The sequence below is a fragment of the Brassica napus genome, chromosome C3 (assembly GCF_020379485.1).
Source record: "Brassica napus cultivar Da-Ae chromosome C3, Da-Ae, whole genome shotgun sequence".
Taxonomy (NCBI): domain Eukaryota; kingdom Viridiplantae; phylum Streptophyta; class Magnoliopsida; order Brassicales; family Brassicaceae; genus Brassica; species Brassica napus.
Genome location: NC_063446.1, coordinates 26,202,966 through 26,216,484, shown reverse-complemented (window position 1 = coordinate 26,216,484; position 13,519 = coordinate 26,202,966). Strand labels below are relative to the sequence as shown.

At 36.6% G+C, this 13,519-nt stretch overlaps 2 protein-coding genes across 3 annotated transcripts; one reads left to right on the top strand and one right to left on the bottom strand.

Annotated features, from left to right (window-relative positions):
• The first annotated feature begins 2,202 nt into the window (after positions 1-2,202).
• LOC106401527 (40S ribosomal protein S5-1) lies at positions 2,203-4,000 on the top strand. Its single transcript, XM_013842062.3, has 5 exons — positions 2,203-2,342; positions 2,429-2,523; positions 3,133-3,404; positions 3,489-3,692; positions 3,783-4,000. Exons 2-5 carry the CDS (start codon positions 2,431-2,433, stop codon positions 3,835-3,837), a joined length of 624 nt encoding a protein of 207 aa, XP_013697516.1. The 5' UTR covers positions 2,203-2,342; positions 2,429-2,430; the 3' UTR covers positions 3,838-4,000.
• On the bottom strand, positions 3,958-12,112 carry LOC106401528 (universal stress protein PHOS34). 2 transcript variants are annotated; one of them, XM_048752997.1, is made up of 4 exons: positions 11,767-12,112; positions 11,527-11,633; positions 4,362-4,480; positions 3,958-4,267 (listed from the first exon to the last, which is right to left on the bottom strand). In XM_048752997.1, the coding sequence occupies exons 1-4, from the start codon at positions 12,047-12,049 to the stop codon at positions 4,177-4,179; spliced, it is 600 nt and encodes a 199-aa protein (XP_048608954.1). In that variant the 5' UTR covers positions 12,050-12,112; the 3' UTR covers positions 3,958-4,176. The 2 variants fall into 2 exon arrangements, with proteins under 2 accessions (XP_048608954.1, XP_048608955.1); XM_048752998.1 differs by having other exon boundaries at positions 11,527-11,630; positions 11,767-12,109.
• Between the last annotated feature and the right edge of the window lie 1,407 nt (positions 12,113-13,519).

The window sequence follows — 13,519 nt, the reverse complement described above, 5'->3', positions numbered from 1 at the left end:
GAAGGCAAGAAGAACAAGAGAAAATGTGAGTCTTTTTCCAGAAATGAGAACGAAATACATAGACGGTGAGGGCTCAAGTTTAAAATATGGGGAGAGGGCAAAAAACATCTTAAAATTGTAATTTTCAAAAATATGAAAAAAAATATAATACAATTTTGACGATGAAACCGTTAATCTTAGAATCAACAAATGCGTAGATGCAAAGTTATTGAAATTCAATATTAGTTTACGTTAGAGGCTCATTTGACTACTAACAAGTACTATACACACAACAACACATTATTAAAAAAAAAACAAACGCAAAATATATTAACTTATCACCTACTATATAACAAACTAAAAACATCAAATAATGATCTTAACAAATAAAAACGATAACATAATTACATTATCCAAAAAAAAATCATGCTCTTAACAATAATAAAACAATATTCCGCGCGAAGCGCGGACACCCCCCTAGTACCTAATAAAACTGACCGACATAACAACAAACAATAACTTAGACTTACAAGGGAAATTATGGGCATATACGACATCGAATTGCATATGGAGCTGTGGTGGTACAACCGTTCCCTCGGTCCATGCAGCTCCAAGCCATCAAATATTGTCTCACATACTTCATCATGCTTAATTCTTACCCAGAGGTAATTTAAGGTTCTCATAGTCCCACCAGCCTTCTATCTCGCTCACCTTAGGATCTTTCTCCTCTGCCTCCTCTGAGAGTCTTATAAGACTCAAGTTCATATGAAATATGATTTTGTGGATCCAGTTGCGAATTCAAAACTATTTGACAATAACTGAAAGAATATTCTCACCAAGTTTGGGGGTTATTGGTTTAAGAATTCTAAAAGAATTATAAAATTTTGAAAATCTATTGTTATTGGTTTAAGGAATTATAAAATTTTACCAAAATCCATTGTTATTTTTAAATTTCATTCAAATCTATTGTTATTCAAAAATTTTAGTTATCATTGATTTTGTAATTCTATTAAATTCTATTGTTATTGGAAGTTAAATTCTTTATATTTTTACTCATAATACTAAACTTTGAAAATATCACATATATATACTCGTAAAATTCTTGAAATCAATGTAGTAAAAAACATATACATACAAACTCAAAAACTAGAATGTTCTTTCAAAACTAACGATTCATGATCATCATTATTATAACAAAAAAAAACCAGACAATAATAACAAAACCGAAGAGAAAAATGTTTATTATAACGAAACAAACGTAAACACACAAGTTTTGAATGATACCGAGCAACAAAACTGATAAAAAGTCTGCCTCACCATAACACAAAAAACACACCATCGTCGTTGTGTTATGTTATTAGTATCAGATTTCCCAGATAAATGAGTACACCATACAATAACACAAAGAGCACACCATCATTGTCGTGTTATGTTATTGGTATCAGATTTTCCAGATAAATAAATACACCATCACGTAACACAAAGAACAATAACCAATAAAAATTATGCCTCACCATCATTGTTGACTTTCCATTTCTTATTGCATCTATCCATAATAATCAACTAGTTTAAGATCCGCGCGGGATCAACATTATATATAAAAATTATTTTATGTATTAAATATTTTTACATATTATGAAATAATAAATATATATTAAATAATTAAAAGTTAGTAACTATTAAAAATATAATTAAATTGGTGCGAACATATAAATCAATTTTATTAATCAAAAAAATATTTTTTTTTGTATTTGATAGGATATGTTATTAAATTTAAATGATACTAACATAGATAATATATTTTAGTATATTTTTAATCTTAATGACTTTTAAATGATGATTTCTACTCATATAGTTTTTTTGATCATTTGTATCTTTTATAAAAAAAATTTAAATTACTGATAACAAAATTTTCATTGTGGGATTAATAGTTAACTCTATTTAACTTTTAAAAGTCTGTCAACTATTAAAATCACTAAATCCCTTCCAAATTCTGATTCCAATAACCCCTCATGATTTATATAAAATTGAAAGAAATGTACACTTATTTTTAAAATCTCAAAAGTATATAAGTTTGACATACACAAAACGTTACAGTGACCCAGGCCAGAAACCCAGACATAAAAAAAAATGCTACAGTATTTCATAACTATTCTAAAACAAACCGTGGTAACACATTAACCCGGTTCTGTACTAAATAACCAAATAATACAGGCCCATATAGACAGCTCGTCCGTTAGAGCCCAAACCCATAGCCCAAATCTGTATATAAATATCTCTTAGGGTTTTGCCCGATCTCCCGAAGCTTTTTTGATCTCTCTCTCCGCCGTCACTCTCACCTGCGCGACGCTTAACGATCTCAGGTGATCATCCTCTTCCTCCGAATCCCCTCTTTACTCTCTTTCTCACATTTTTATTTGGATTTCCTCATACTCTGTTTCCACCACAGCCATGGCCGCCGCCGTAGAAATCGACGCAGAGATCCAGCAGCAGCTTACCAACGAGGTCAAGCTCTTCAACCGCTGGACCTACGATGACGTCTCGGTAACTTCCTCACCGTTTCACTCTCCTCTTCATTTCGCTCTATTTCGATTTCATTTGCTTGTCCCTGCGTGTTTCAGTCCTCGCTTCCGTCGTTTTTGATTGATCAGACTTAGCTGGAACCTAGCCTTTACTAATATGCAACTTTCTCTTTTGATTTGATGGATGTCACAATCACAATCACAATAGCTTTAGAGTATAAGTTTAAGATCAAATTGTATAACCTATGCTCCTTGTTTTGGCGGTAATACTTGTTCTAGTGATATTGATTCTTCTCATAGCTTGGTTCGAGTGTTGTATTGAGTTCTGCTGGAACCTGTTGTTTTTAAGTTCTTTATATTCATTTATGTTTCACCACGTCTGAAGTATTGCAAGTGACGTTTTTTGTATCTTTGATATCTTGTAGGTAGCTTAGTTTCAGAGTATAAGTTAAGATTGATTTATATAACCTATGCTCCTGTTTTGGTGGTTATACTTATTATGTGTATATAGATTCTTCTCCCAGCTTAGTTTGAGTGTTACATGAAGTTTTGAAATCTTGTTCTTTATATTCATTTTTGTGTCATGAGGTTTGAAGTGTTGTAAGTGACTTATCTTCTATATATGTTGTAGGTTGCAGATATCAGTCTTGTTGACTACATTGGAGTTCAAGCAGCCAAACACGCCACCTTTGTCCCCCACACTGCAGGAAGATACTCTGTGAAGAGATTCAGGAAGGCTCAGTGCCCAATTGTTGAGAGGCTCACAAACTCTCTCATGATGCACGGAAGAAACAATGGAAAGAAGTTGATGGCGGTGAGGATCATCAAGCACGCCATGGAGATCATCCACCTCTTGACTGACGCCAACCCGATTCAGATCATCATCGATGCCATTGTCAACAGGTACAAAAAGGCTTTTTGTGATTTGCAAAAGCTTTATGCTGTAACATCGTTTGCTAATATTGTTTTTGTTTTGCTTTGAGTCAGTGGTCCACGTGAAGATGCCACCAGAATTGGATCTGCTGGTGTCGTTAGGAGACAAGCTGTTGATATCTCTCCTTTGAGACGTGTTAACCAGGCCATCTTCTTACTCACAACCGGTGCTCGTGAGGCTGCTTTCAGAAACATTAAGACTATTGCTGAGTGCCTTGCTGATGAGTTAATCAACGCAGCCAAGGGCTCGTCCAACAGGTAGACACAGACTCATACACATCTCTTAGACATTGGCGTCTTTATGTATTATCGATGAAGCTAATGAACGTACAAAAAAAACTATTGCAGCTATGCCATCAAAAAGAAGGATGAGATTGAGAGAGTTGCCAAGGCTAATCGTTAAGGGAAAGTCTTCTTTTACCCTGATGGTTGTTACAATCTTATCAATGAAATTTATGTTTTGTTTCGACTAAGATTGGGAATATGTAACAGATGTTTTGCTCTTTTCGTCTTATGAAGCTTATTTCGTCTGAACTACTTTCAATAGATAAACATCAGTTTATTCAGTTTTGGTGCACTCAAGTGATAAACTTAAGTCACCGCACGAACTATACATACTGCATTTATTCGACTCGATTCATGTCACTGACATTAGTCTTCAACCACACGCTCATAAAAGCACAAAAACTTCAAACACGTACATACGACACACTTTTGCCCATACAGTAGTAGACCTTATTACTTAACTTGTTATCTCCTTTGGTGGCCTCACGATAAGGATGGGACATTTGGCGTGATGAGCACAGTAATCGCTAACGCTCCCAAGAAACGCTCTTCCAAAACGCACAAAAGGCGAACAAATTGAAACATAAGTCATAATTTTTTAGATTTGGAAGGTAAAAAATGGGAAAAAGTATTGTAATATACCTTTTGATCTTGCCAAGGCCACGACTACCGACAACAAGAAGATCAACGTGCATTTGCTCCACCGCCTGGCAAATCATGTCCTTCGCATCGCCTTCAAGCACCAGAGTTTCAGCACGTATCTGCATGTATCACACAAGATTTTATGCTTTCTTCGTATTGTATTTCTGTCACACAATTCAAAAATTAGTATAAAATTTAACATTTAAAAAAAAATGTATCACACAAGATCTGTATATATTTGTGTTTGATCCCAAATAGTGAAATCTAGTTAGTTAATGAAATAATACTTATTGTAGATCCTAAAATCTACGCTAAAAAATTTGATAGTGATCGGGAGTTCAATCTAGAGAAAAAATAATGTGAGCAACGATATCCTCAGAACGATATAATCAGGTCTGAATCGTCGAAAATGAACTATATTTGTAGGTCGAATATCATAGAGATATCGGGAGAAAGAAGGATCGTGACTAAACTCGGGATCGAACTGCCTACGTACACTCGACGAGGAATCAAGTCATAACATAGTTCGATTGTCATCATCCCGAAACAACATGATTCCGAGTCCATTATATCTTCGATGAGTTCGTGAAGTCGTTTGCCATCTTATGGCAAGATCGTGCAAGAAATATTGCATTGAGCGTTCGATCTTGGCGTTTTCGTGATCGATTGAAATATGACTTTGTCGCCACTAGATGAATTGAAGTTGTTTTAAGTTTCGTTTGATCACTGAGTGTTCGACTTCGTTTGTGTATATGGTTCCTGACGGGAGTTCGATGTAGTCTGTTTGAAATTGTTGCGGGAGAGACGAGAGTTGAATGGAGTTTCTGGCTGTATAGGTGGTGGGCCGAGCTCGCCAACATGGTTGCTGATCTTGAGAAGTGTGAAGAGTTCCCTTGATTCCTCGTGGTGGATTGGACTCGTATGATGAATATGTTTATCGAGTTTGTTTTTATTTGAATATGGTTATGTGGATTTAGGTTTATATAATTATTTTTTGTTTGTGTAATGGTGTTGGAAATATATATATAATCCCAACGAATCATCAAGTCAATGCAAAATGATTTGGTTACACATCGATAGTCGATTTTTTACTTTGGTTCGGTTATAGGAGCAATTTATATTGCTCGTCCTCGAAATGTTTGGCGAGATAGAAACTGATTAGGAATCTAACTCGTGGGGCAGTGGTGGCCTGAGGATGTGGTTTCATCGAAGTCGATAAGAACTTGGTCGTTTGAGATCGTGTGGTAAAACTTACTAAGTTTAAAGCCGAAAATAAAGTTAATGAGTTAATGAGGGTTCTAGCCGCTTGAGGCTGAAAAGTAAATTTTGATAATAGTATGAACTGTGGACAGTGCAAGAAGAGTGTATAAAACATCTTGTGGTTATACAAGTTTATGAAAGAAGCTGTGATGCGAATATAGTGACTCAATATGAACTTTGATAATTTAAAAGTCGTAAAAGTAGTGCAAGAATATATTTTCTGATGCAATATATTTATGTGTAAATTGATTGAAGATAATTGTTTACTGATTTGGGCGTGTTCTGGTTTTAATGACTGCGATCTAACGGAGAAGAAATGGTGTTGAATGTTTGATCGGTTTTTCCTTGTGTAGTTGATGAGAAGTTGATGCGGCTGTGAATTATTAACTTGATATGTGCACAACTCATAGTACGCCGTCGTGGACCATGTCGCGCTTACTGCCTCTTGCGGCTTTGCTTTTGTTTGAAAATATCATTTAGACAACAACATGTGATCTTAGAATATTTCTGCGTGGTTTGTCCATATTTATCGTTTTTCTTAACAGGAAATGGTTTCGTGGTCGGAGCCTTTTAGTGATGCTTTGGATTTTGTTCGTGATTTTCCACGATTCGTTATAGATAAAATCTATTTGCTTCTTCTACAGAAAGGGATATATTGACCCCTTAAGTAGTTCGAGATAAGTTGAAGTCAGGCGTTCGATGGCTCTTTTCATAATGAAGTGGATGGATTTGTCACTTAAGGAGTGTAGAATGCAAGGCTTGAGCTTTCTTCGCGCCTCTCCGGTATTTTTGTTTCGATCTGCTTGATATCATGCTCAATATATTTCTGGAGGCACGATAAAAGCTTGTTCAAAAGCTCACTATCGATCGGAGAGTGTAAAGTTTCATTGGCTCCTTGACTTCAGCTCTTTGGGAGTTGTGTTGGTCGAACTCGGCCACTGAGCTGCTAAGGTTCCTTAGACATATAGCTCATTGTTTTTGTGGAGCAAGATCCAGTTTCGGCTCCTCGAGCTTCAGCATCAGATTTCAAACTTGATGCCATTATTGGAGGGTTGGAGGAGGGCGACTTGTCGATCCTTCGTGTTTCACGAGCTCGTTAGAGGTCGAGTCTGTCTTATTTTTAACTCGGACGTAAGATCTGTATTTGCTTAATGATAGTGGTTATGTGTTTCATACGGTTCGTATCTGCATCATTAGGGTTTCGGGAGCTCGATAGCTCGAGGGATTTTTGCGTTGCCTTTGGTTGGTCAAATTGATTGGAGCGCGTAGTGGTAGGCTTTCGCGTTCGAGCCAGCTGATCCAGTCTTTGCCCTGCTATTGAGACTTTAGGCTGTGGTGGTTTGGTTTGGATCGTGGTGCTGTCGAGATGCTTCTACGGTCTAGAAAGGTCTAGAAATGTACGGATCGTAAAATTCAAAATTCGGGAGCACCTAGAGATTCTCTGTGGCTCGATCGTGTTACGTCGGTGGCGCTCAGATAAGACAATTCGTCGAGATGATATGACTGTAAATAATCTCTTTTTGATCTTTGGTCTTCGTAGTGGGACATTTGTCACGACCTCTGTTTGTTGGAAAAGTCTCTCGACTCTTTTCTTTCCTTTTAAACAAAACAACGGTTGAAGGTTGATGATAACCGGGTTTTTTTAATCCTTTGGCGGGATGTTGTCCCCCGTGAGGTGACGAGGTTGTAGAACGAAGAAGCCTTTAATCATGACTCCGAGCTCCTTTTTCTTTGATGAGAAGTTTTCCTCATTGGTCCTGAGCAAGCCGTCGGCTTCGTCGGTTTTGGTTAAGGAGTTCGACATCGTGATCGTGATAGAAGAACTTGTACCCTTGTTCCTCTATCATAGTTATAATATGATCTCGGCTTTTATTATAATGAATACAAAGATTTTCTTACGTTGCAGGAAGATCGTAACGAAATGGTGTGTCATCAACTTGAGATTTTGTTGGGCTATGTTTGTAATGGGAGAGAACCGCTTCCATCGAACACATGACTGTATTTGGCTCTCTTTAGCTAATGAAAGTTTCCTGGTCGTCTGTTTATAACACACATCCACTTCTCGTTTGCTTTTCGTGCGACGAATATCAATTATTGAATATCTTTCTTCTATAAACAATTAGAATCATTTAACGCCAACAATCACATAATGATAGGAGTATGGTGATCTTTTTAATTTTTTCTTTTGAGCGGTGAGAACTCTTCTTCGCTGGAAGGTGAGAGAGGGGTGCTTGTAGTCGTGGTTGCCCAACTTGTGAGCTTTCATTCATGGATGTCGCGTGGGTAGCAACCCTGGTTCAAGTCTCTTATGATTCGATTTATAATCATCTCGTTTGAGACATGCCTTGAGTCGGAAGCTTTCTTCATCGATCTTGAGTAAGATAAAAGCTTCATCGGTCTCGACTCTCGAGCAAGACATCGAGTTCATGTAAATATCATCATATGAAAACAAGCTCTTACACTCATTCATCAGTATGAGCAGGTTCGTTTTTCGTAACTTTTTTATCTTCAGCGAATAGAGAAAAACGTATTCTTTGTGAAGAGTAGAAAAGAAATGCATTTCGTTTTCTTTTCGTTGAGTGATCGAGTGGTAGGGAAAGCGTTTAACCATTATAAAAACATAATGTTTTAGTTACGTGGGAATGAAGTAATCATCAAAATCGCTGCTCTTGCTGAGCGAGAGGAATTCTCTTTAACTCACGCGCTCTTCAGCCTTGGGATGTTGTTTGCGGGAAGTCTCTCTTGTCAAACTTATTGTAATGGTGATTTACTTGTTCTTCCTTTTCTTATGAGAGCTCGTGCTCTTGTCTGGCAAGAAGGTGGAAGAAGATTCTTATTCTAAAGGTAGTAATATCGTTCTGCTAATATTTCTCTCCATTCTTGGTTTTGTCGACTTGCTTTGAAAAGTTCATGTCTTTGTTCATTGTTATAATGAAAATATGATTCGTTTCTCGTTGTAGTATGGAAACATTTTTACTTTGTGCATCATGCATAGAATCGAGTGTTCTCTTCTCAGATAGTCTGGATCATTTTGTTGTTAATAATCACGTCTAGGCATACATGGTTTAATGAATGATCAATCACACCATGTCGGGAGGACGATTTCATCAGTCTTGACCGAAACATTATTTCAGTCTCGAGCGAAGCGTTTCCCTTCATCGGTCTCGAGCAAGATGTCAGCCTTATCAGTTTCGTTGTCTCGAGCGAGACGTTGGCTTCATCAGTCTCCCAGTTTTTTTCAATTATTTCCTCGGACAATACGTTGGTTTCATTGGTCTCGAGCGACACCGATCAACATGAAACAGCTATATTCCTTCCTTGAGTTTTGTTGATAAACGTTAACCTTCTACGGCAATGTGTTTATACTGAAGGCTTGATAGAAATTTTTCTCCTTTTCATCCAGCCAATCACGTGGTGGAATAGGCTATTTGTTTATTTTATAATCCAATGAGAGAGACGTGTTACCTTCGGTGTTGTTTCTCTCGTTGAACCAAAGAAGTTTTTCGGGCTCGTGCTTCTTCTTTGGGAAGTGAAGAAGTCTTCATAGTGAAAGATGTCTACGGTTTTGGCTCCTTGAGGTCCAAGAATTCTCGTTTGTCACCTTTTCATCAAATGGTGGTGAGGATATTCCTTATTCCCTTGTCGGTGTTTTGCTCCAAGAGAGATATGGTGTAATCGTCATAAAAAGAGGAAGTCAAAACCAATTCACAGGGCATATAGGACTATCATTTTTTTGGTTGAAGAAGATCCTCATTATAATGAGATCATAATAATTTATTTCTGTTTGTTTACGATTTTCTCCATCCTTCAATGGAAAGTCTCGTTGAGCTGATTTGCTGGAGGAAAAATTTTGGTCTGGTCAAATACGTGACGTGAAGAAAATAACGAGCACTTTAGTGGTCTTTAAGATCTCGTACTCTTCTTCTTCGGAAAGTGGAGAACTTCGATCTCTAGACGTCTCTTCGATACAGATATCGAGCTCTCGAGGGTTTGTCGTACTTAGTTTTTTGTACACATTCCGAAAAGTGCTCGAGGTATTGCGTTTCGGCCTTTTTAGATTCTTCCTTGCTTTTGATCATCTATTGATTGAAGATTCCTGCTTGATTCGTAATAAGATCTTTTTCTTCGTTTTGTTCTAAAACCATCTTCTATTGATAATCACTTTGATGCATCTGGTCGGTTAGTAACCTTTCTCGTGTCGGGTGATCATTTGACTGAACCCGAACTCGGGAGGTCGGGCTATCAGAACTCGTCGTCGGTCTCCTGCGATTTGAGTGCATTATCGGTGAAATTCGACGAGATGAATTATTTTTATCAGTAACAGAGATTCGATTTGGCTGAAGTCTGAATTGAATCTCATGTTCCGTTTCTAGTTACGATCGAGTAAGAACGGTATCGTCGTGATGGGATGGTTCGTTTGTCATGATATTGGACACCATATGAGATGGATCCACTTTCGTGCTTACAAGTCTTAGATCGGATTCCTAGCAAAGATGTTTTTCGTTTCTATTCCCCACAATCGGCGCCAAAATATAGATCCTAAAATCTACACTAAGAATTTGATAGTGATCAGGAGTTCAATCTAGGGAAGAAATCACGTGGACAACGATATCCTCAGAACACAACGATATAATCAGGTCTGAGTCGTCGAAAATGGTTTATATTCGTAGGTCGAATATCATAGAGATATCGGGAGAAAGAAGGATTGTGACTGAACTCGGGATCGAGCTGCCTACGTACCCTCGACGAAGGATCAAGTCATAACGTAGTTCGATTGTCATCATCTCGAGTGAGATATTGGTTTCATCGGTCTCAGGCGAGACATCAGGTTCATCGTTCTTTAGTGAGACGTCGTTATCTTTAGCCTTGGAGAGAGTTCATTTATATATCACAGCGGCCGAGCTATAAACATTCTTAGAGATCGACGTCGGTTAATAAGAACTCTAGTCCTCGTTTATTATAATCATCAGAGTTCGACATTGCGGACTGGAACTCTCGTTGGTGGTGAATGCAGAGACGTCTTCTCACTCATGAGTGTCGTGATGTCTTTGACTTGGTGACATGATGTAAATAATCTAATGTCTCTCTTCTCGTTCGGTAATTGAATCATGGAAGAATTGTTTAATCATTACATGGACATGATAACTAAGGCATGTGTTGGGGGAGGACGAAGTGATCTTGCTAAGACCGAAGTCCCTCTTGGTTTTCATGTGTCTTTGCTTATATGCTTTTGCTCTGTTTCCGTCGAAGAATCCCCTTTGCTTGTTAGCTCCAAGACTTCTTTTATATGAGAGTAAGGGTGTTACTAGAAGCTCGTGCAACAATGCACGTGCTCCTCTTTTTTAGCTTTGACTCATTCTTTATAACTATCGATTCCAAGATATGTGGAGAATAATCTTCTTGATCTTTGACTCATTAATTCTCCAAAGAACTACGGCCGACGTCGCGCTACAAATTCTCTTCAGCCCGTTTAAGCTTAAGCCGAGATAGTCGTTAACCGGTTTTCTTATTCTTTTGGCGGGAGGGATTTATTGCTAAATCATGTATCAACACTCATCAAGATGTGTAATTCAACATTAATATTCCACTAGAACATATATATATATATATTAACCCGACGTTGCATCAAAAACGTTTTTGATAGTAGTGAATAATCATCCTTGCATTTATATGTTATTCAAATAAAACTATAACCTGATAGTAAACACGCGTATATAGGTTGTTTGTTATTCCTGTACTGCCTAACCGGATCCGACTTGCAAAAAAAAAAAAAAGTATTGGAAACCTGTTTTTGAGTCACTAGCTACGTTATTCAAAATAGTTATAGCTTATAGATACGGACACCAGGCTTATAAGTTCGAAGTAATTCATAGAATTTACGTGTGAATCAAAATTGATACGTAACTTGTTTGGCTCGACACATTTGGAGTACACGCGAGAGAAGAGCTGCAGAGGTCTCCTGTTGTGCTTTTTTGACTGACTCTATCATCGCGGTCGATGCGTAGACTGCTGCTATATGTACTCGGTTCATAGAACCAAGTTATATTTATATAGAAGCAAACTCTAAACTATATATTGATTTTTTAATGAGTTAATCAAAGGAACAAAACTGAAAAAAGGAAGTAAGCGAGATCAATTGACGGACCTGTTGCGCCTCCGGGTCCAGCCGGGAAAGCCGCAAAGTGATAAAACGGAGACTGCACATGAACCACCGTGAGCAAGTCACCTTCCGCTCCAGCTGCCTCGGTGGTCATTAAGAGGCTAGAGAAATGGTCAATGACCCATTGAAGAGCATAGAAGCTCGAATCGCTCTCGTCGATCGCAACCATCATCCTTTTTGTTGTTGTCATGACTCTTGGTGCCTCAGTCTCCGGCTGCTTCTCCACCGTCGATGTTTTCAACGTCGCCGTTGCTTGATCCTCCGCCATTGATCTCCTTTTTTTATTTATAATTTCAATTAAATGACCATGTGACAAACTTTGTTTTTCCTTTGTAATATTACATGCAAATGATGATAAGTAACGAATTTTAACGGACGCGTGGCATGCAGATTGTAACGTGGAATAAGACAGCATACCTCCACTTTATTTTTTGTTTTTCTTTTTTTCCAAAAAGAAACAATTATAATCTAAGGGCATCTTTATCCCTAAACCCCTACTAGGGATTCTTATTTTTTTATTATTTATTTTTATTTTTTTTATCTGGTTCAAAAAAAATTAAAATTTGAAAATAAACCAATCGCGGGCCGTCACGTGTCAGTGGAACCCGTGAACACTTGAAGAACCAAGCAAGCACTGTCTCTTATTTGGAGATTTTTGGAGACGTTTTTAAGTATTTGTGGGCCTTCTCTCACTTAAAAAACGCTAAAAGAAAGGCGATAAAGATGGCGTAAAATGATCCTAAATTCGAGAACTGACTGAACTCAATCAAAATAGACAATAGTAGAATACAGACAATTGTATCTGAAAATGTCTTAAATCTATGTGTTGAAAATCGGATTCCATGGTGCGACAATTTTATAAATATGTATATTTCAAAGGAAAATATTAAATTTTGAAGCTGTTATAAATATAGATTAAAAAAATTATAAAAATATTCATTCACATAATAATATGTAAACTTTATAAACAGATATTTACTTTAATATGTTTTACTTTTCTAAGTTTTATTCGCATTTCTTCACAACAAAAATTTAAGTAGTATACAAATTTGTAGGTCATTGTATTTTTTTCTTTAGAAGAAGTTAGATATCAAATGAAAAATCTTTACCACATAGAAAATTTTCTATATATATGAAGACTTTATTGGTATACACACTTTTTTATCGGTTAATATCAATTTGTTGCAAACACCATTTCGTAATATGCAAAATTTTCATATAATACATTGCCTAAATCATTTTATATTCTAAATAATATACTTCTGGAATATTTATGGCACCAATCATATTTTTGGTATATAATATTCTGCTGCAATAAAACTCTCTTTGTCCTATAAACACCATTTTTTCTTTGACCGAATGAGTCAATAGTTTATTTAGAATTAGATATAACAGTGAATGAAGTCAATAGTTTATTCTGAATTAGATATAACAGTCGACAGTCGGTTATTAAATCTTTCTTTCATACAAACTAAAGATGATTAATCAAAAATAAAATTATCTAGTCAAATATATGTAAATATAATAATCTCAAACAAGGGAAACTATTTTATTGTTCTGATAAATATTATTTTGATGAGTAAAGTTCATACTACATAATTATATGCGCCTTACGTGGAGTGAAATACTTAAAATAATGACATGTTTGCAATTTAAAATCAATTATGTATTTGCAATTTTTTTCTCTGTGTATAATAGCATGTTTCAAATTTAATAAAACATAGACATGACACTAAAT